At 42.9% G+C, this 24370-nt stretch overlaps 1 protein-coding gene across 2 annotated transcripts; it reads right to left on the minus strand.

The window, feature by feature from the left end:
* Nucleotides 1–2002: 2002 nt before the first annotated feature.
* LOC118100481 (double C2-like domain-containing protein alpha) lies at nucleotides 2003–23913 on the minus strand. Of its 2 annotated transcripts, none has more exons than XM_035145656.2 (11): nucleotides 23621–23913; nucleotides 18986–19344; nucleotides 18000–18079; nucleotides 17178–17252; nucleotides 16878–16987; nucleotides 13801–13927; nucleotides 11284–11343; nucleotides 7168–7367; nucleotides 4328–4409; nucleotides 3938–4034; nucleotides 2003–3332 (listed from the first exon to the last, which is right to left on the minus strand). In XM_035145656.2, exons 1-11 carry the CDS (start codon nucleotides 23650–23652, stop codon nucleotides 3196–3198), a joined length of 1359 nt encoding a protein of 452 aa, XP_035001547.1. In that variant the 5' UTR covers nucleotides 23653–23913; the 3' UTR covers nucleotides 2003–3195. The 2 variants fall into 2 exon arrangements, with proteins under 2 accessions (XP_035001547.1, XP_035001548.1); XM_035145657.2 differs by lacking the exon at nucleotides 23621–23913 and adding an exon at nucleotides 22580–22799.
* Nucleotides 23914–24370: the final 457 nt, after the last annotated feature.

Below are 24370 nucleotides of genomic sequence, written 5' to 3' on the forward strand. Positions count from 1 at the left end.
ACCTGCAAAGTAAGAACTTCAATGTATGGCGTGACGCCTGTTTTACTGTACGAATGACAGTAATGACTCTTTAATCTTTAATAACTTGCATTTATGTCCTAACAAACCTGAGTCAAGAATCCTACAGAAGATATTGTTAATTCATTGTGCTTTAACAATGGTAGTAAAGTTCTTGAATCATGAACCATCACAGAGAAACATGGAGTCAGCGGATCCTTCCGCCTCGGGCTGTGAAGCCGAGACACAAAGTCACAACCAGCCATGAGTATTAGTGAACGTGTTGACGCTGAGACAACTGGACAAGTGTCACGATCTGCAGGAGCTCTGCAGTGAGGCGTGGGTCACACACGTCCAACATCTCATGAAGAGGACGATGGAGGGACTGATTGTCCCTGAAGGCTTCTGCTCAGACTAGTAGGACATCAAGCATCTCTGCAGGCTGTGTGATGAAAGATCTGCAGAAAAGGTTTGGTATATGTGCCAGCTAAGGCCTCTGATGTTATTGCAGGATCCAGGGGTGGATACCGCCATCGTTCAAATGTCGGGCTAAAATTGGGGGAGATGTGTGTAAAATGATGCTCAATACATGATATTTGACTTTGACTTAACTCTGCAGGAATAAACAAACATCTAAGATTTGTCTATTTCCCTCAGTGTAAGAATTTAAAAGAAACAACTCAAATTGTTTCATTATTTGTGTTTTCCTGCTGAGAGGATCTGTGGAGGACTGATCCAACACTGCATCTGCTGTTTGCGCTCAGGGAGAACAAACAGTGACTGAGATGAAACAGAAGTAGCCTTCTCCGATTTCCCACGAAGCTTCTTTCCCGCTCAGGATACCCGAGAAAATGCAAAATAATCAGAATCTGTGCAGCTGCAATGAGCTTCCGTTTGTTGTTGTGACACCTCTTTTCAATTTCAAATCTAAACTGAGCCTCAGTCCCGGCAGTATGACTCTGCAGGTGAGTCAGAGACATCAGCTTGATTTGACCCTCAGAGAATGACCGTCCATCCGTGCATACTCAGGAAGCATGTTGACCAAAAACCTCCCGATGTCCTGATACTGACCTCTGACCTTCCCTTCAAACGGTAAAAGCAAAGATGATGGTAAGAAAATAATCAACATCTTGACTCCAAGGTAAATAGGTAATAGGCTATATACCAGTAAATCAACATAGAACATAGTTGAAGTTCACTAATAACCCTGTGTGGCTTTTGTTGGGCTTATATTCAAAGGGTTGAGGGTTCAAAATAGTCATACATTGTAATACACACTTTTGAATATCCTACTATTACCCTGCACTTCAATAGGGCATTACATTATCAATAGGGTTAGCCTGTGGTCCACTACCCACAACCCAACCCTAACCCCTAACCCTAACCCTAGTTCTTGGGAGGGGCTTTTTAATTAACTGATTCTGGTTTTTAATAATCATGGTCCCTATGCGCCTGTGCCCGTTGTAAAACTTATTAAAGCTCAAACTAAACCCTCCTTATCTTTGGTGTCATCTTAAATGATCTAATTTGGGCGAATTGAGTCATGATTTGACTTGTAATTTAAATACAATTTAAATAAGGTTCAATTTGTATTTTTGCATCGAACCTTCACAAAAATCCAGTTTTTAAATACCACTGCTTAAATGTTCGATATAGAAAAACTCAATCATTATTTCAGAAAGATTATTTTAAATGTGAAACAGAAAAATATTATAAATTAAGTGATATTCAAATATCAAAACTAAGTGTTCAAATTACATCAAATTACACCCCTCAAGGATTTGTGGGGGATTTTCTTTCACCTCTGTGCTTCTCCTCTGAGTCGACCCCTGGATCTGTTCTGCTCATATTACACAGAGAAGAAGCTGCAATTACAGATCCTGGAGGCTAGGTGGCAGCGCTGTCTTTACTGGGCCACCTGTGAGCTTTGCATAAACATTAGAGATTCAAAGAAGACACTGAGGAACAATAAAGAAACAGAATAGAAACTCAGGGATTCACGCAATGAATCAATAAGAATGTTTTTATGAAAAAGAAAAAGAACCATGCACACGCTTTATATTCCAAAGGACAAACATCCAGACGTCACAATATCTATTTACATATGAACACCACTGGTATCTTCAGCATGCCTCATTGACCACGGGAGCGTGTACAAATAAAACCTGTAACCCAGAGTAAAGCAGCAGCGATGGACAGTTGTCAGAGAGTCAGAGTACGGCGAGCACGCACAACAGTCTGCTCTGAAACTTCTCCTGTTAGTTACACCACCGTCCTCTTCCTCATAAATAAAAGACCATGGAGCAAAAAGTAGGTAAACATCAGCTTGTCATCAATAAGAAACACATCAAAACAACCGTGAATGGAACCAACATTGTCTTGAGTTAATCAGAGCCACACACCTCAGCAGGGTCACGACACGATGATGAACACTTCGTCCTGCAGCAGAGTCCGGCACATATTTGTCTTTAAGTTTGTTCCGTCAACACCAAACATGCAAACATACGTGACACAAACCATCAACATGGAAGAACCAATTATCTTATTAGGTTGTGCTGTGTGCAGGCAATCCAACGCCCAATCAGATCCATAGATACAAAACAGTAGTAAGACCACTTGGAAATCTTCGGAAGCATTTAGGCAAAAACATTATTGCAAGGGAGAGGTATGTGTGCCGTGAGACGAGATGGGCCGCGATGGAGCCGTTTAAACGTCAGCAGTTGATGAGAATAACAGGCCAAATTTAGGAAGAGCCAGTGAACCTGACACGAGAGGCGAACTGCGGAATGATTCAACTTTCTGTCTCGTTTTGCTTTCACGATTTCAATTTTCTCTGTGATTGAAATCTGACCAGCTTGGCGCAGTGCGCAGGAGCATGTAGATGAACACAAAATGCACAAAAGGGACACGGATCCCCATGAATATGATTATGAAAATTCTCCCTCTCGGAGCCTTGTGGCAGGGATGGTTTCCCCCGATTTGAATCAGGTCTATTTAGCTCCATGATTAGAGCATTGATCTCTGAATGGAAACCCTTTGGGATGATGCTGTTGTGAATTATGAACTCATTTTATGACACAAAGAAAGTAGGATATGAATCCGTCACAGTCATGCAGAAAGTCCTCAGAGCATGCGATGAAATGTCTCTCTCGTCTTCAGGTGGTCTCTCCGGTGTCAGGGCGGTGCAGGAGGCGCAGTTCATTCCTGCACCGTGGATCCCGGCAGCTCGTTGGTCAGCGTGTGCCAGCGCTCCACCTTCTTGCCCTTGTTTTTCAGACATTCTATCCAGTGCTGCAGAGTTTCTCCCTGCGAGTGACACCCCAAGGACACACCCCCTGACAAGTGCACAGACCAAAAAATAACGTCAGTCAACGTAAACATACGATGAATATGTTTAATAAAAAAACTAAGAGTAAATACAAGTTTTAAAAAGTAACTGAAAATGTCTATGAATATGTTTATCTCGGCCAAGGAGGCTAGGCTCTTGTCTCCGTTTGTCAATTACTTTGTTTGTGTTTTTGTTTATTTGTTTGTTTGTTGTTAAACTACTGGACGGATTACCAGGATAATTTTTTATTTATTTTTTAGGAATTTGTTTTTAATGAATTAACGAGGCTGCCAGGTTGAGCGCAAAATCAATTGCTTGAAGAGTAAATTCAGTTGACAACAGATTTTCTCTGGTTGAAAACAATCCTAGAAATAACTCTCTCCCACTCGTAGACCAAGTTTAGTACGAAGCTCATTTTCAGCCAAACGCTCTTTTGGCAACTAAACCCTGCAAATTACCGACAGGGCTGCACTCGGATGATAGTTAGTAAGAGAGGACATCTTTAAATATCTTCAACATCCGCCATGTTAAGAGCCAGCCAACTGGTGAGTGTTCCAAAAACCAGCAGCAGGAAGCGATCCAGTGCCGGAGTGCTTATAGCTGTCAACTCACCGATGAAGTCGTTGGACTTTCCCAGATCGTAGTCCCACACCGTGACCTCCAGCGTCTTGGTGGCCAACTCTGTGAAGGAGATTTCATAGAAGAACTCCTGGGTGAAGACAAAGAGGGGAAAGGGGAAGAACTGAGGTCAGGAGATCACACCTACACATTGCTCTTCTTCTCTAAACCTCTAAAACACTCACTAATGAGGCAGCAGTTAATAATATGCAAACTGTAATTGGCTGTCCTCTTAAACTAGCTGTTACTGAAACTTTGCATGCAGCGCAGTGTCTCTGAGGACTATATACTTTAAGCTTAAATGAGCTGTCTCTTGACATTCAACTATAACAATTGTGCTTCTCGCTCCCACAGTCGTACACATGCACAAACATGGCAAGATACCTCATTAAACTCTGGGTTGAGGGTCTTTTTTATGACGGCGGTTTTGTGCTTGGATTTCTTCTGAACATCGGGCTTGAGATACCTGAGACAGAGGAATGTGTTACCATCATATATCAGACCCGTCGTTATCATTCAGAAGTCAGGGCTCCGCTGAAAGGAGAAGCGAAGCACAAAGGCAAGAGGAAGATACCAGCCATGACTACAGAGAGCCGGATACATACAGAGAATCAATATGCTCACTCAGGTGTAACTGTGCATTCACATGCTCCCCGGAACGTCCCTTCTCCTGAGTTGGGAAGTCGATGTTCAACATTCGTGTGTTCGTGACGTGAAGTTAGAATGTGGAAATAACGCAGACGCTATAAATAAAATGTGTTTTTTGTATAGAGTCTTGACACCTTTGTTCAATATTGGCATATTAACAAAACACTAAGAAAAAGGATCGGGTGTGATAAGAATATAAATAATCTAAGAATGCATGTTTATCATAAATATGTCTGGAAACAAGCCAGTTTTTGTTTGCTCGGTCCAGAGCGAAGAACTTCTACTTACTATTGTCTTCTCTGTCATGGAAGTTAGCTGAGAAATTTGACATCACTGTCATATCTCTATGACAAACAATGGAGAAAAACTAGCTTGTTTTTCTTAAATAAAACCAAAAACATAATCTATAATTTACCACCTGTGTTAAAACTGTAACTCCCAGAAGTGTAAAAACTCTAATTGAGGTTGAATGGACTTATCTCTTGGCAATATAAAGTCTGATTTCGTTTTCAAAGCCAGGCTTTCTGCATTTTCCTCCTTTTTGCCAAGCTACATCAACCAGCTACTCGATGTAGCTTCATATTAAACTGAGAGTCAATATCCTCATCTAAGTCTCAGCAGGAAAGCAGACGTCTTATTCCCCAAACTATCATTATCTTCCCTTGAATGTTTCTCTGTATTATCTGTGAAACAAACCCTCCTTGAGTGTGAGGACTGATCAGTAATTCCTTATATTGAAAAAGCTCAGCGCCCCTTTCGTGAGCTGTCATTGGATTCTCAAGATATTTTTAAGCCAGCGTGTCAAAACTCTCTATTCACATTTGCTCTCCACCCACCACCCACAGCTTGGAGAGCGTATGTTCCCACACGCTCTCAGACACAACAAAGCATCCGAGAAGAAGCTCCCGCCAAAGGGCAGAGATGCGAGCACGCATCTGAAATGAAACAAGGTGCATGATGTATTACTGTGGACGTGTGGGGGATGCATGCGTAGGTTCGGTGTATGTAAGGGAAGCAGGGAGAGTGACGGGGAATGTGCCTGTCTTCATGTGTTAATGTGTGTGTGATGGGAGATAGTGTCGTCCTCGTTCTAGAAGCAACCTCAGAGCCTGAATCAGCACGCAGGAGAACAGACGGAGGAAGAAGAGGTGGTTTGAAGCTCATTTGTGTAGCTTTCCTCGTAAGGACACTGCATTGACTTCCATTCGTTATGGAGAGCCGAACCAAAACCTTATCCCTAACCTTAACCATATAATCATAAGGTTTTGCCCAACCCTAACCTTACCCTAACGACCACTCACTTCCTGCCTCTAACCTTAACCAGGACCTCAGAAATATCGTGTTGCCTCATTAGGATCAGGCTTTGGTCCCCATGAGGTCTACTGGACAAGATCAGTGTTTCTGCTAGAAAAGGTCTTGGTAACAAAAGCTCATTAGCATAATGAATTCCCAAGTCTACACCCTCACCTCACCTCAACTAAATATCAAACCCTTAACATAACCCGAACCTAAACCATTGTTTATCATGGACTGCCATATTAACACAGATTTCTTTGTTTAACAGCCGGGAAGAGGCCTTGGAGGTTGGGAGGTTTTTTAAAATAAGAACTAAAACTCTTTTCAACTTTCCCTGATGTAATGATTTTATTTACTTACTTTTAATCAATCAATTATGGTTATAATGAGGCATTTTTTAAGTGACTTAACACTCAGAGTCCCCTTCTGCAATGCCCCTCATAGCACTCATTCAGAGCAGTGTGTTGTAACCCCGACCTAACCAAAGCTACATCGATTCGAACACACACACACACACACACACACACACACACACACACACACACACACACACACACACACACACACACACACACACACACACACACACACACACACACACACACACACACACACTATTGCTTTTCTTTCATTGGTGAGTAATAAAACTCCAGAGGACCAACATGACAGCACCAGGCTCTGTTTTTTCAAAAATCTTGGTAATGCCCCATGATACAGTGCGGCCATAACATTACATCATGTCACTGCCTCCCAGTCCCATTTGAAGGCTGTCAATAAACACACACACACACACACACACACACACACACACACACACACACACACACACACACACACACACACACACACACACACACACACACACACACAAACACACACAAACACGCACAGTCGTCATTATCTTGATGAATGAATGACATATTTCACAACAGCTTCCTCTGTGAAAGCCGCTCTCACCTGTCTCACCCTCATGAAGGGTCAACTCCAGTCATATATCATTCATGTGCGGTGACAATAAGGTGATTCATGGGGTCAAGACGAGCCAACGGCCAGTGGAGAACCCACATAGGTATTAAGGTGGGTGGGAGGCTGGTGCTGGATAGGTCATTTGGCAATTGACAGCCTATCAGTCCAAGCTGTGCGTGTTGTGTATTCATCATTTGCAATGTGGCCAGTTATGTGCTAGAATTGCTGCTTAAATATTTGTTTTTCATTCAATCACAGACAACAATGCATATAAATCTCCTGGCTTTAAATCAGTGCTGCGACGTCGTCCTTACGTTTTGACGTAGGGGTCCGAGTAGCCGTTGACATCCATGGCTGCCAGGTGGGCGCAGCGTTTGACGCCCACGCACAGGCCGCCGCGAGCCCTCTCCTTGGCCTCACCCTTCACATCGTCGTCGCCTGCCGGGGGGAGGAACTGCAGGCAGAGCAGCAAACGGCCTCTCTCCTCTAGACTTCTCTGCTGCTCCGTCTCCCACTGAGGAAGAGAGTGGATATAGAGCGGTAAACAGTGAATTAGTGACTTTGGGGTCAGATTTAAAAGGCTTCATATACTGAAAATGATGTATCTAGGGCTCGTGTCATGACCTGCTGATGAGTCAGGCACCAATACTCTAGCTGTTTTAAAGCTGCTGCAGAAATCAATATGTTTAAATGACTTGTGGCTTTAATGACTATGCATAATGTAAAAGGGGTCGCTCATAGCTATGAGCCCTCAGAGAATCATTATGCGACTATGCTGTCACTCTCAGCTCCGCGAAACTCAATGTTTTAGTTTAATGGCCACAAATGAACTGTTATGGTTTTCTTCAGCGTCATATCCAACTGCTACGATGAACCCAAAGATATTCACCCACTGCGGAGATAAACAAAGCTAAAAGGAGGGTGAATATTGGACCCGTGGACTCAAACACGACTTCAAATGAATGCTAATGTCGCTTCGTGTCTGTTCAATGTGCAAATAAGCCACAGCGCTAACACGCTCGCAATATCAATTTTCTTTCGACAGAGGCAAACAACAAAAAAAATTGTAATCAATTGAAGTGGGTGTAAAGCTGCAGTGAAAATAAACCATGGAAATACACTGCAGATTTCCCTCCAGAAGCAGAACAAATAATAAAAACAAGCTGAACCTTTGTTGAACGTCACAGTGACTGAATGAATACTAAAACCTTAATAAGAGCATTTGACTTCTGTACGGAAACATAAATCCCACCATGCCCTTGAGACCTGAACAGATAATGAACCCAACACTAAACCCTGCAACAGCCCAAAATACCTTTTTGTTTTACGTTATTCATTAGTGACACAATTGCAAAAAGTGCTTTTCTAGTCTGATCAAGTCAAGTTCACCCATTCACGCACACATTCATCGCAACTTTTTTGTAGTGGGTATTTGTTTGTGCAGTGGGTATTTGTTTGTGCAGTGGGTATTTGCTCATGTTGTGAGTATTTGTTCATGTTGTGAGTATTTGTTCATGTTGTGAGTATTTGGTTTTGTTGTGAGTATTTGATTGTGTTGTGGATATTTGGTTGTGTTGTATTTAATTGTATTGTGAGTATTTGGTTGTGTTGTGAGTATTTGATTGTGTTGTGGGTATTTAGTTGTGTTGTATTTAATTGTATTGTGAGTATTTGATTGTGTTGGGAGCATTTGGTTGTAGAGTGAGTATTTGATCACTGAGAACACAACAGCGCGGTCGCTCCTGTCTTGGACGAAAAAGTGAAGCGCCGGCCTTTAAGTCATATTAATGCACTTCGTGGCTTCTGGCCTCCTGAGTGTTTTCCATGGACAACATCAAACTGTTCCCACAGCATTTGACAACAAGCGGAACAACAGAGCAGATTCAAAGTGACAGATGAAAGAAAGCGAGGAACCGGCAGCAGAGGGTGAGGAAGGGGAAGACGATGTTCTCGCAGCACCGTGACTCACCCTCATGGCCCACGGCACCGATGCATGTATGTTATTTATAGGGAAAAAAACACACGTTTGCTATTTCAGGACTTTCATCACTGCAGGTGCATGATTTTTCGACGGAGTTATCCGTCTTGTATCACGACAGAAAAGGGAAAAGGCTCAGTTTCATTGCCTGTAATGTCACTTCAATATAAAAAGGAGCTCCATCACTCCCGTACTTTTGATTTTCCACTAAATGCCTCTGCTCTCCTTCAGATCTCTCCATCTCTCATTAAGTCTTATCTTCAGGCAAAAGGTGGATGCAGCCAAGGCAATCAATATGCCACACGCCTCACACGCTCCTCCGTCCCCGTTTCTAATTGTCTCAACAGCCTGCCCCTCTTCCTTTTCTCATTTCTCTCTTTCTTTCTCTTTCTCCTTTTCTCAGATTTTCTTTTGGAATCATCCCTTCTGCCAGCAGACAGCTCCCCATCTGTCATCGATGGCTAGGAGACTTAAACTACTCGCAATTAGTGGAGACAATTTGTACCAGGTATCTGGTAATAAAACCGCTCTGACCTTCACGGATCGATAGAGAGCGACTCTTTATGGGGGGGTTGGAAATAAACAGGCATAAGTGTGGAGCCAGCCACACACACACACAGCTACACACTCACACAGTGACGGATGAATGGGAACAAGAGGAATTCGTAGGTGGGTTTGCAAAGCGAGAGAAAAGGCAGGATTATACCACAGACGCATGAAACGGTCTTGAATATGGTGAGAGACGCGGAAGAAGCTGTTTTAAATCATCTGTGTCTGAAGAAAGTGAAAAACTGAGATTGTATTAATCATCGCTGCACACAAGAGGATTACAGAGAATCCGCTCTCCTGACGATAGCAGGGGAATTGATGATTTGAGGCCAAAGGATCCTGTAGTTTAAGGGGTTTACAGACGTAATCTTAACGTGACTGACTGAATCAGAGCTTCCTGCGTCAGGTGGACAGAAGAAAATGAGGACAAACCTGTGGAAATGTGCAAAACATTACACAAACGAGCACAACCGGCCGCTGACGCCAGCACGCCGCCGCCGCCATGTTTGTCTTTATTCTCAGGTCTCATGTGAGTTTCTGTGAGCTTTAAAGTCTCAGAAATCGTGACTCAGAAATCTTTAGTTTAAACAGCAAGTGTGTGGTCCTGCGTATCAACTGGATCATCGAGTGTGTGCGTTCTCTCCATTAGAATATTAAATCTCTTCTTATGTCTGTGGTCTCCATCATTTTTAAAGTCCGTTAAGATTTGAAAATCCTCAAGTGTGCAGCCGGCATCGAGGTCCAGACGACCGGGTTCTCATTCTGTTAGTAGGAATCATATCCACTTAGAAATTCAATGCATTGTAATAATCGCCCTTCAAAACAAAATGTCACACATTCTCTTGCTAATGGTCACAAACGGAACTTATTGACTTTACCTCTGTTACTCAGAGGTGAAGGGTAACTGGGTAAAATTACTCTAGTACTGCGACGTAATACTTTTACCTCACACTGTTTCAAAGTTTTACTCCGCTACATTATTACTAGAATGTTCTTACTGCATTGGAATGTTTTTACTTCTCTTTTTTAAGGTTTCTGACTAGTCTCCTCTAGATTGGATGTTTTTTCCCTTCAGATTAAATCGACAATCGTTATAAATAAGAGTTTAAATTTGCTCCATCTCAACAGATGCATCAGGCAGTCGTTAGTGTTCATTCATTTCCCTGTGATACAAAATCAAACTTAATTATCCAGTTTAACTACAGGTTGATTTGAGACGTGTTGCACTTAATTAACCAACAACAGTAAATGAATGCTGGTTGGATTACGTGACTCAAATGAGTCGAATAATTGATTTTCACGTCTCCTGGAAGTAATGGAAAATAAAAGATGCAGGTTTTAAATGATGTTGTTGAGTATTTTTTAACTTCTGATTATTGTTTTTTGAAACTTTCTTTAACATTGCGTTTCTTTAAGTCATCCTTAAACAGAGCAAAACAGCAAATCACTTGACAAAAGACGAAAATGACAAATCAATGATGATGTAAGATGTTGTGGATTCATTTGACTAAATGAGTCTCTCAATCTAAAATGACACTAGTGCCATTGCACTAGGATGCAGTTGTTGAATCTTGAATGAATCTTGAATTTATAACAAGCATCATCATCAGTTAAATTGTAAAACCAGTGGTGCAGATGATAGTAAAATGAAAAATGATGAACACACAGAGAGTAGAATGAAAATTACTATTAACCTGAGAAAACGAATGTTTTTATTCTCTCGCTTTAACGATGAGACTTGACATCGTGTGTGTGCTCGATGAGAACTGATCTTTATCTTTATCTTGTAGTCATTTAGAAATGTTGACTAATCCGTCTTTAAACCTGGTTGTTGATGGACAGTACGAGGACAGACAGACAGAGGGAGGGTCATGTGGACCAGAACAGATGAAGCAGTGTTCACCTCTCTCAGGTAACAGGAGATTCCTCTCAGGGCTGAGCTCATCGCGGTCGGTGACGGCAGCTGAAGAAGAAGAGAAAGAGATAAACAATAAGGGATATGACTGACACAGAAGCTGTACATGCAGTTCAGAGGAGGAAACGATGAAGGGGAACGGAGCGAGGGAGAGGCCACTTTGAAAATTACCGGCCTGACACATCGTCTGGTTCGCAGGGTGACAGAGTGGCTTTAGCGTTTGATCGCAGAGTGGCCACTGGCCCGGAGGGCCAATTTAATACCAACAGCCCTTTCCGACTCATAAAGAACAAAACCCCGGCACCTCCCGCCTCTTCTCACACACATGCCCCCCACCCTCCTCCACTTTTATTTTTTAATCCATTTGTTTCTCATCTTTCTCACTTGCTGTCTCTCTATTGATGCTCCAGCGGCCCCCCCCCCCTCTCCTCTCCTCACCTTTGGTTCCTCCGGTGTCTCTGTACCCTTCTCCCATGTGTGACCTGGTTGACATTAAGCCGCCACAAAGAGCTATTTGTTGTTTATGAGAATAGATATGATACTCTGTCCTCTGTTTACCTTACATTTGTAATTCTGGAGGCTGTAATCATCGCCTCGACGCCTGTCCTATGTTTACTTTTGGTTCTCACCTCCTCCGAGGAGAGTTTTCATCTGCTTTTGTTTGTTTGTCTGTTTGTCAACAGGATTACTCAAAAACTACCAGACAGAAACCACAGAACTCAGTGGAAGGATGTGGTATAGGTCAGGGAGGAACCCATTAAATTCTGGTGCGGATACAGATTTTCTGACATTTCCCTTGATTCCTCAAAGATGATGAAAGAAATCTGGCATGTTCCGGGGATTGATATTTATAAGCGTGTGCAATCTGGTGCAGCTTGATTGAATTTAAAGGGACTGTTGGGCCCTGGTGGAGCTGAGCCCTCAACTGAGTGACATTCTGGTGTTTTCGACTGCGTTTGTTTGATTGTTTGCAGGATTATGCAAAATATCCTCCATGAGATTTGGTGGAGGGGTTCGGCCATGACCCGTCCAGAAAGAATCCATTACATTTTGGTGCAGATCCAGATCAAGGGGGCCGACCCGGGATTATTTATTTTTCACATCACTGATGATGTGTTCAGGTGCATCGGGAGATGTGTGCGAAGACTTACAAACATGGTGTTTTTCAATATTTCCATTTACTTTTAAAAGAATAATTAATGGGTCTTGTTGGAAAAACAGGCTGATGATGCTGTTTAGGGGACTGATATTTATGAGTGAGTGCAATTTGGTGAAGATCCAAAAATCCAGATCTAGTGAATTTAAATGTGGTTTCATAATGGGACATAATGACAGTTATGAGAAATCGTATTCAGACAATATCCTCTTTCCTGTCTCGACATGATGTTGCTGTAAAGTGAGGCCCATAAGGACATTTTCTTCCTCTCCAGGTTTGGTGTGTAAGAACGGGCCTGACCTCAACCACGAACATAAACTTGAATTTCAACAGCGACTGCGAGCCTGGCTTCATCGCCCAGCAACAATCACTAATGCTCTTGAGGCTAATCCCTGCAGCCAGAACCCTAAAATCTTAAGGAGTGAAGCAGGTGGTTAAGAAGTCACTTGGGTGATCCCACGTAATTTATCTCTAGTGCTACTATCGTCCTACATTCATATATTATCTATACCGCCTATCATATGAGGGTTGCAGGGGGGGCTGGGGCCAATCCCAGCTGACATTGGGTGAGGTACAGATCCAAGTACAGCCTGGACAGGTCGCCAGGGTATCAGGTCTCCAATTAACCTAACCCCAGGCGGCATGTCTTTGGACTATGGGAGGAAGACGGAGTACCCGGAGAAAACCCCCACACACAGGAGAAGAACATGCAAATTCCACACAGAAAGGCCCCTGGCTGAACCGGGATTCAAACTGAGACCCTTCTTGTTCGGAGGGGACACTGATAACCCCTGCAAGGCACTTGGTTTAAAAGTAAAAGGTAAGAGAGTTGTTTTTTTACAGCACTAATAAAGACATCTGCTGTATCCTTCCTGTGCCCACGCTTGTTTTTATGCAGCAGGATAATCATTCTATTTATGGTCTATTTATTAAATTGTGGATCTTGAGTGAGTTGAAGCACTTGGGGACATTTTCTTCTAGCTGAGAAGCATCAGCACCTTTTCTAATGATTCTTCAGATTGTACATAGGATTTTTATAAATTATGAGTCCCAGGTGTGTGGTCGTCATTGGAGTAGATTGGTACGTCTACGAAATATTGACATTTCAACACCTCCCCGATGGCACACTAACAATTTCCTCTCCTGCCTTTTCCCCTCATATCTTTGTTTCTACTTGAAAGGATTGTGTGGAGTGTGTGAGTCAGACACGCTTAATATATTGACTATTACTCTACCCTACAGTCATTTATCTCCCTCATGCACATTCATTTTCATCTGTCCCTCCTTTTATCCTTTCTTTCCAGTCCTTCTTCTCCCTGCCCACCCTCCCACCCCTGGCTTCTTCTCACAGGAGGTGGGTGCTCCAGACAGATGTTGAAGTGTTTGGTCTGGTCAGGCTTCACGCGGCGCAGGGCCACCCGCGACTCCCCGATGAACTCATTATGCGTGAGCTTGTCTTCGTCGCACACGGACACCCTGCGAGTGAGAGGATATAATAAGGAAGGGAGCGAGAGACGGAGAGAAGGAGGGAGGGGACACATGAATAAAAACAAATGAGAGAAGCTGAGTCATGTGGCATAGTTAGAAAATTCAAAGTGGAGAGCCGAGGTGTGCGAGAGAGGTGGTCATACAAAATCACATTTTATGACTCATTTTAATTATATGTTATGTTCCACTTGTTTGTTTGTTTGTCTATTAGTTAACAGGATTATGCAAAAAACTCATGAAACCTGATCTGTTGATGGATCTTGATGAAAATCAGATACATTTTGGGAGCGGATATCTATAAGTGTGTAAAATTTGGTGCAAATCCAAATAAAAATCTGGATGTAGTAAATTTAAATGTGGTTTCTAAAATGTTAAATACATGGGCCTTGGCAAAGGTATATGCCCTTTGATGTTATATGATATATTATACTATGATGTGTCTTGTACTGTAAAAGCACTTTGAGTGATCGATAAAACTGGAAAAGTGCCGTATAAACACAGTCCAATTACAAAATCACATTTTATGACTCATCTAATTAGTCTGATTGTTGTGGGAACATTACAGTAAGTAAACAGAAACATGACATGAACTAAAGAGCACACAGCCTGAGAAATCACCCACGTATAAGTCAAGCATCTGTATACAAACATCCTACGACTAATTAGCATTCCCCTTCCTGTGGGAATTCAAATAGTGTGAAAGTGGATCTACAAGGTGAAGTCAATTACAGGCCTGGTAAACTTTTCCTCTGGCCACAGTGTCACCCTCAACAGATAAGTGGGCGGGAGCCGCAGAGCCGAGTGCAGGAGGGAGGGAAGCTGCATGTTTGAAATCAAAAGCTTCCGAGCAAAGGATTGGAGTGACGTGGGTGAGAGGTAGAGATAAAGACGTCAGGATTTATGTAAATCTGTGTGTGAGTGTGTGAGTGTGTGTGTGTGTGTGTGTGAGAGAGGAGTCATTATTGTGTGCTAATGTTTCTATAGGCAGAGCTGAAGCGTCAATATGCTACAGGCTAACTGGAATCCACTGTAATTGCTTTTTTCATGTCTTTTATGTAAATGTGAGTGCAAAACATGAAATGAGAGAAAAATGAAGAGTGCAGCGTGTCAGGGGAGGAAAACACAGATATGAACAAGCTGCCTCTTCATTTTCTGTTTTGTTCAACTTTTTAACTGAATTCATAACCGCCAGAATGACATCTCGCACTCTTCAGTTTCAGTAAGAAAACATTGCATAAATGTGAAAGGTGGAAGGGACCAGTTGCCTGTGGACACTGGATGTGGCTGGACATCCCCAGGGGTCATTTTTATAGTCTGGTAGCTTATCAGGCAACAGGAGACCTGAACTCGTCAGAATAGAGTGGCAGCGAAAATAGGAAAGACAGAACATTGGAGAAAGAAAAAGCCCAGAACCCAGGAGGTAAATAAGATGAGAGGAGAGAAGAATGAAGAGAGATGAAGTCAGTCAGCGCTGAGAGGAGAACGATGGTTAAAGGATGTATGGATAAAGGACATCTGTGATTAAAAGGCTTGAGTCTGGGGTAATGAGTAAGAGTACGATAGGTCAAAGACACCAGTTACAAGCTATATGAATGTGATAAACACATTTTACTGTCACCATGACAACTCAAAAAGATTTCCTAATGTCCGTAGAGCAGCGTGATAATTCAAATCCACACAGGCTGTCACTTAAATGTCAGTGTCGGACACGTGAATAAAAATGAATGGATAATGAAAGAGTCAATTCAAAGGCTTTACTACTCCCGCAAGACAAGTGCATGAAACCTCACAGTGAAGGATAACTGTGAAATAATGAATAAAAAGAAAAGTGAGATGTGATCAAAATAAACATAATCCAGATATATAACTCTATAAAAAGACATTCAAAACGAAAACTAAATATTGTAAAATCGTGACTTCCTGTCAAAATAAGGGAATATAAATATGTAATTGCAACTTTTCTGGATAGGTACTTCTACGATCTGTATTTTTTTTACCAATTTCCTTTTCATAAACTCCAAATAAAAGGAGAAAACAGGTGGCAGTTTATTGCCTGTTATTGCAGGTTTGAAGTAAAAACAATAGCAGCATAAAAAGTTATTTTCTTTCTCTTGTGGTGGCTTTGCAGTCACCAGCCAGCTGTTGGATTTCTTTCTCTACTGGTATTGCTGAAATTGAAATGCAAGTCTGTAAATAAACCTTTTTACTTGTGACAGATGGTTGAAATACAATAAACTGCTTTAAAGATTTATGTGGCCGCATTCAGTCCCTGTTCAAAATAACTTCGTAGTGGATTTCTAACGTTGGACCAACTTTGCACTGGACAACTTCTACATGTTTAAATGTCTCCATAGGTCAAACTTTCTGTCTCCTGATGTTTAAACAACTCTGCTGAATTAAGTGTCAGAGGCCAGTGGTCGGGGCAGTTTCTCTAATTTCCCCTGAGAGATCAACAGTCAATCCTGTTTAAATCCCTGCCGCACGTGTGCTTTGGCAAAGTTTTAGTCACAGGCAGAGACAAATCACAGCTTTCGTCACCTCTGGAGGGGGTCATTGAAATTAAAAACAACCCGTGGTGCTCAGTCTGCCCTCAATCTGTCACTGCAACTTGGGGAGAGAGAGGACAGCATGGAGACAGACAGACAGAGAGAAAGAAAGAAAACAGAAAAAGGTTTAGAAGAAGTGATGGGAGATCTTTTCAGATCCTGGTGGACAGGATTAAAGCGAGGACAGGGGAGGAACGGCAGTGAGTTGGATCAATGGATGAGCAGAGATAGCAGGAGAGAGGGAACTTAGTGAGAGGATAAAGGCCCGGAGAAGGAGAAGAAAACCACCGTGCGATTGAGATAGATGATAAGAAAGCCTTTGTAAGCAGGAGTTGGCTTTGTGATGGGAAAGAAAGACGAGAGAGGCCAGAAATAGAGAAAAAAGCCTTTACCGGAGTGTTTTGCGGTACATGTCCTCCTCCGTGATTCCACAGTAGGTGAGCGTCTCGTTCCACACAGGGTTCAGCATGTTGCGGACAGTCTTGGTTTTCAGTTTATTGGCCTGTATGTCACAGCAGAGACGAGAGGAAAAAAATGATATAACAATGAGGCTTGTCTGAGAGCTGCAAACAGCAAGACGCCTCAACAGGAAAACAGGTTCTTACTGCCCACAAGGTCATTTTGCTTTGTGTATATTTTCTATGGTCTTTTTCTTTCTAACCAAAACAATGTTCTGATGATAAATATCCGACCTTGCAAGCTCCGGGCAGAAGATGCAGCTTGACGTATGGATCTGCCAAACCGTTGAAATCCATCGGTTTCAGACCCTAATAGGAAAAAACAGAGAAGATGTAAGATGTCTAAAGAAGAGTACAAAGATCTCATAACCTGTTCACAATTTAAAACATAAAAAATGAAAAACTAGGTCTAATAAGATAACGTGCTTATAAGGACAAGAGTAAGATGGTGACGATCCCCAGGTACGATCTTTGCCATGATTACTGCAGCCATAAGCAATTTAAACACTATGGGTTTAAGGATTTAATGCAATCCATCATCTATATGTTGAGATATTTCAATTTGGACCAAATTAGTGGGTCAACCAACAGACAGACATTCTACCATCCGTAGAGGTTGTGATATGAGCATTGCAAAAAAAAAACAGGCATGCAATAAAAAAAAAAGATTACAGGGATCTTTGTGTCACAGATCAGACAAACAAAGACACAAAGATAAAAAAGGCAAAGAGGTAACGATGTCTGATCTACTGAGCGGCAACACGGCATTCATAGTGCTGCCATACAAGCCAGTAGCCAGTCAGATTTACCTTTAGCCTGAGTTTACCATCAAGTTCGACCTGTATCGTTGACTACAAGGCCAAAACACTTGATGACGCTAAGGTGGACAACTGAAGTTATGTCCCTAACATAACTTTAATTGCACAAAAGACCTTCAAAACGTACAAGGGACATTCACCATCTTGTCCTATATTCTAAAACAATGATAACTTGTTTTCAGGTCTGACTTGCTACAGGTCAAACTCTGGAGGAGTTTTTGGAGGACAGTGTGTTTACCTTTGCTCTCAGGACTGTGCAGTGTAAGGAGCTGGTGGCTCGCTCGTACAGGAGATCAAACTCCAAAGTCCCCAGGGCGGCTGGGAGGCAGGTCACAAAAAAGTTAAACAAGGTCACTTTAGATGTTATTGCCTGGAATAAACATATAGAATGGTGGCAGGGGAAAAAACAACCAACACTCAATATACTCAATGTATAAAACTCTTTTTAGAAAGTTTATCGGAATAGTTTCACAATGTGAGAAATATGCTTATTTGCTTTCTTACTGAGAGTGGGAGGGAAAGACGGAAACAGGTTGACTGGCTAACACTGGGATTTATTTAAAGCAAAGAATATTCTCTATAATGTTTTTAAATCCCTCAAATTGTTCTCAAAATGTTCACTTTTACAAGCTTCTCCTTTGTAAAACAACAAACAGGAAACTTATCTTTATCTTAGCTTTAGTATGAGCCTTAGCTTCTTGAAACAAGCTACTCCTGAGAAAGCATTAGCAGGCATTTAAGCCATCAAAGTGATTGGTCATCAGCTAAACCATACACGATGTATGAAGATGGATGACATGACAACTCCCCGAAAGTGAAGCCAAAGTGTCTTAATTGGTGGCAATTAAGAAACTTTGGTTTTAATTAGTTATCTGATGTTATAAAAACGGGTTGAAACGTCATGACTGGTCGACTGCTCGAGCTCGTGTATCGGCAGGACCTGACTACCTCGGCTCTATACCCCGATCACTATTGTGCAAGATGGCATCATTTGTATATGGGATATTTTGGCTTCATTTCTGGATAGTGGGAAGAAATTAAGATGGGAAAAACAACGAGAAACCCTTAATTTGTTTCAAAATGTTGTCATAATAACTATAATTAATTCTGTTCTGAAGCATCCAAAGCTTTTTCTCCCAAACTCCCACCAGTGTTGAAGTTATTTCCTTTTTTTTTGTGTCAAGCAGCATCAGTGGAACCAGGTCAATTCTTTCAGGTACTCACTGTTATCATCACTGTCACAGCTGTCAATCTCGATGGAGGTGTCCATGCTGCTCATGGCTGATAGCGAGCCCCCTCCGCCCGCCATCCCCGGTAAAAAAGGGGACAACAGGCCGCTGCTCCCACCACCTCCTCCCCCGCCGACAGCCCCTCCACCTTGACCTGCGCTGCCAGGGCTGAGAGAGGCGGGAGCCGCCAGCTGATTCGGCGAAATCGGCTCAGAGAAGGAGGAAGTGGGCGAGAGGCGAGGGAAGTAAGCAGAGATTTGCCGGATGGGCCGGATGGGGCCCGGGCAGACGTCGATGGCCATGTGCTCCTGGATGGAGATGCCTAAACGTTTTCCTTTTCGCACAGTCATAGGGCTGGAGGAGAAGAGGGGGGGATAGGAGGGAGAGGTAGAAAGTGACATTTCCTTTCAGAAATTTAAATTTTTAAAATGCATTCAGCCGAAGAGCGAAGACATTGATCCACAGATATGAGCTGCAGCTGTTTCCAATTATTCTTCGGCGAAAACAAATGACACAAGGTAAGCTCGGCAAGATGGATGGAAATAAATGGGATATTTTCCTGCTTCTGGTCATCTCGAGCCATTTGCTGCATTTTTATCTCTCCCCTAACTCTCCTGTCCTTTTCCATTTCATAATAAAAACTTCTCTTAGCTTCTCCCTTTTATCTTAAATTGTTCCGGCGCTGAAAATTCCTTCAACATGAGATGAACTCTTCTCTAAAACCAAAGACATTACTCAGATGACAAGGACAAAATACAGAAGAGGATGTGAACACATTAACATTTCAAAAGAATACATCTGAGCGCATCAGGCAGGATAACAGATCATGGACAATAGGGGTCTCCCGCGAATCCTAATCATCCTCGCTGAAATTGCAGAGTGTGAGTCAGCGAGGAAGCACGTGTTCCCTGAAGTGCTTGACAATCCCCCATAGACCGACAGGTAATTATGGGATGAAGTCTAGAGGGTGGATCGCTCTTCACTGTGCTCAGATGGGGAGAAGAGTCCTGATGATTATATAAAGTTGTGGTTGCAGGGTGTGCAGTTGACCACCAGGCTGATGTGTCTGCTCTCTTCCCAAAATAAACAAGAGGGGGGTGGATTACAAGTACCTCGCCGCTTTTGTTGTCTAAAGACCGCCGGCCTTGAGGGGGCGTCGCGCTCGCCATACTGAACAAATCCCCCCAGACTACCTTCTGCAATCTCCGCATTAATCGATCCAAATGAGAGGCGAATATCAGCACTTCCTCTGTGTTGTCTGGCAGTCGATCGTCTGTGAAGTTCGGAAAAGGTTTTTAGGAGGATTTAGGAAACGGATAAGATCAGTGGTCAAATCGAGCAGTGGCTTAAGGGGCTGAAAGTAAAACCCCCAAAAAGAAGTGAGAGTTTTAATTTATTGATGATGACCTTTTGTATTCATTAGAGGAGAGGATGATCTCAAACCTGCATCAATATTAAAGGAACTGTTTAAAATACGCTTTCTCGATGAGAGTCAGATGAGAAGGTCGAGTCGTATCACTGTAATGATACAGCCAGCGGCCGCTTAGCTTGGCTAGCTAGTCCGTCTCAATTCAAATTTAACAGCACCGCCAGAGCTCTTTATTAACAAAGTCTGGTACATAACCTGCTGCAAAACCCCGACCTGTCGTTTCTCGTGTTTTTCTTACGACACATCGACACAGCTGTTAAATTAAAGAGCTGTCGAATCTCGTTGTCTCTCAAAGTTGACATCTTTGTCGACGACTTCTCTGCGCATTTGTATTCTTGTCTTGTTTTTTATTTCGAAGTAATCAACACATCACACTCGGGCTCACTCTGACATTTCCCAGACATTTTACTGGGAGGCTGGAAGGAAAAGTTCGGCAAAATGTCCCAAGGAACTGACTCAGACATTTGCGTTCTCACATACATACGATTTCAGCTGATTTACTTTTGGACAAAGCCAATGCTCGCTAGCTGTCTACTCCTGATTCCACTCTTTAGCGTCTGCAGGCTGTAGTTTAATATTATAAATACAGACATGAGAGTGTTTTCAATCTTCAATCAAACTCTCTGGAGCAGATGGAATATGTACACACAGAAATAGAAGATTGTTGGTCCAACTTAAAAAAAAAAAACTTAATTTGAATTAAGTTTGGACAAATTAAAATGAACAAGTAATATTGACACAATTCAAGTTGAATTGAAGTTAAACGAAATTAGTTTTTTCAATTGTTTTACAGTTGGTGAATCATTTGCTTTGTACAGTGTATGTATCCTCTCCTTTAATATTGATAAGTGGGTCTGTGTGAGGAATCAAAACCAGTCAATTATTATCTGACCCTTCAGTCTAAAGGTTTTCAACCCTTTAGATCAATATGACTAATGGTGGAGTGGGGCTCTGACATTGTTGGCTGTTGACCTTCAGCGGGCAGCGAGGGTCATTTGTCATGTTTTTTTCCAGTGTCTCCGCTGTGAACAGTTGGTGATGCACACCGCAGCTCGTCCAGCTTTTCGTTTGGCAGGAGATGAAACAAACCTCAGAAACACACTGCAGCGCACCCATCTGCAAACTTCGTCAACTCCTTTGAAACTGCTTTGACAGAATTCTGGCTTCCGGAGTGCGAAGTGATGGACGTTGGAAGCCGCGGCGGTAATTTGCCTTTCCAAAACCATCAGCAGCCATTTTGGTGCATCTAAGGACCACAACGCCACAATTAACTTGACTTCTGAGGCAAAGAAGAACTAGTCAGACTTCAACAGTGTTAAATTAAGTAGTGCAGAGATAAACTCAGTCTCTTGCACACACCAGGACACGATTCTGTGCTTCTTGTTAACACCTGCAGCTCTTCAAATAAGAGGTGAATTAATGCAGAGAGGAGATGAAACTATCATTTCAGTCGGAAATCATCTTGAGTTAAAAGGGGAGATTTCAAAACAATGAGAAGGTGAAAACAAGTTAATGAATCTCGCTGTCATGATGATGATTATGATTGAATTGATTGAAAGTTCAATTAGCATGGATGAGTAGATAGTAATGATCGTCTGTGGTCATTTATAATCCCTCAAAGCACACACACACACACACACACACACACACAAATATAACAACACAGGCACACGTACATACAGATGCACTTCCGTCAGATCATTAATTCATCTCTCCACACAGACACACACTGTGCAGGCTCGCGAGCGGCTGTCTGTTGATATAACGTGCGCAGTCAGTCGCCTCCCAGTCCTGGCAGATGTGGCCGTGAGCCTCTGGCTGCACCGGGCACAAGCAGCAGCGGCAGCAGCAGCAGCGGCGGCAGCACACGTTCGACCGGGAGGCCTGGTGGCTCGCAGCCTGCGGGGAGGCAGAAGCTCACGGGGAGCGGATGATTGATTGTCTCATGCTGCCAGCTGGAATATCTCTCTCATCTCCTCTTTTTTATCATCCTCTTTTGTTGCTGAGGGGTGTGGCGGTGCACCCTCAACAATAATAAGATTTCGCCCTCGCACTTAGCAGCAGGTTTGTATGCGTTAACGCTCACATACATACATACATGACCGTGAGCCTCTGAGCACATGGCTGAGCTACTCTGCATAATTCCCATAAGCTACAAACCTAAAGGTCCAACTTGTCCTCGGCAGCTATGCACAGCAGCCCCCCCGGGCCGTTTGTTATGCAACCATGTACAGTACAGCGTATCATGCGTGGCCCCTCTCTTATTTGTGAGGTTACATAGGTTTCCAGTGGGAGGAGAGTGAAGCTGCCAGTAGCGAGCAGTCAGGAACATCTTTGTGCCTCCTCGTCTTCCTCTTTTAGCGCCTTCACTTTACATTAGAGTCATATCACAGGCATGGGGGCTTGCTCCCTCAACCCCCCCCCACTAACTCTGCATACCCATCTACACCTTTTCTCCTCCTCCCCCCTCCCCCTCTTTATCTCTCTCATTATCTCTCCGTCAGTCCCTCACAGGCACCATTCTTCCACCTGTAGGTATGCAAGTGTCTTTCTCTCCGTCTCTCCTCTCTCTCTCGCTCTCACTCCCTCGACTGGTTTTCTTCTTCTCTTGTGTCCTACATACAATGGGCCCCTGCAGCGGGCTCCCTTCACCTTTAAATAGCAAGCTGCACGGCCGACGGGCAGACGCTGTAGAGCACAGAGCCGCAAACTGTAGCCACTCATTAGGGCTTGATAGTCAGCACATCGCAAACCACAGTGACAGTGAGCCCCTGTCAATTAGAGTCAAGTTATTTTCAGACTGACAAGGATGAGTAAACTTCAGTCAGTGTGTGTGTGTGTGTGTGTGTTGAAAAAGTGAAGGATCAGGTGAAAGAGCACAAACACAGGCGGCCACATGTTGCACCTGTGTGAGAATGATGCAGGATCACATCTGTCCATCTGGTTTTTACTGCATTAGTTTTCTTCTGTCGTGCGCCGTTAACAAGAAACACACACACACACACACATGCATGAACCTAACACACAGACAGGTGAAGTGAGGATGTGATGACAGAGACTGAGGGCGTGAAGAAGAACGAAGGGAAACATATTTAAAGAAAAAAGGTGGAAGCATAAAAGTGAATTCTATGCAGGGAAATGACGGAGAGAAAAATACATAAATATAACGTTAAGACAATAGGAATCAAAATGTTGACTTACCTCAGTGATAATGCGAGTGTGAAACTCCTCATAAAAAAAGAGGGGATCCCAGCGCGGAGAGGAGAGGGAGACTAACAGGTGGTGAAGAGAGGAGCAGAGAGTAAAGAGAGAGAGGGAGAGACGAGGAGAGAGAGAGAGGGGGGAGACTGGGAGTGAGCCAACTCTACATGTGGCATTAAAAACGAAATGCTAGAATAGTTCAAGTTGAGATGAAAACGGGGAGCGGAGAGAGGGGAGAGAGGAGAGCGGCGAGCTGGAGGAGGAAGAGGAGGAGAGTGGGAGGGGAGAGGAAGACAGAGGAAAGGAGAGAGAGGGAGAGGGAGAGAGAGAGAGAGAGAGAGAGAGAGAGAGAGAGAGAGAGAGAGAGCAGGGGAGTTATTCCTTGACAGTCTGTTGTGCATGTGACTGTTTCGCCTCACTCCTTCCTGCATCTCCCCCCACCACCATCACCACACACACAAACACACACACACACACACATGCACACACACACACACACACACACACACACACACACACATGTTTTTGACACTGAGGAGCACGTTGCATTGATTTAAAACATCTTTAAAAGATAAAGAGGATGATACGTTTTTTCTTTATGTCAACAATCTCCAATAAACTAAATTATTATGTATTTCTTAATCTTACCAAAAACACATATTGTCTGACACCAAAATAAAATCCAATATTTAAATTTGGTTAATTCAAAAGGAAAAACAAACTGGTTGTTTGCATCTGGCTTCACTGACT

The sequence above is a fragment of the Hippoglossus stenolepis genome, chromosome 21 (assembly GCF_022539355.2).
Source record: "Hippoglossus stenolepis isolate QCI-W04-F060 chromosome 21, HSTE1.2, whole genome shotgun sequence".
Lineage (NCBI taxonomy): Eukaryota > Metazoa > Chordata > Actinopteri > Pleuronectiformes > Pleuronectidae > Hippoglossus > Hippoglossus stenolepis.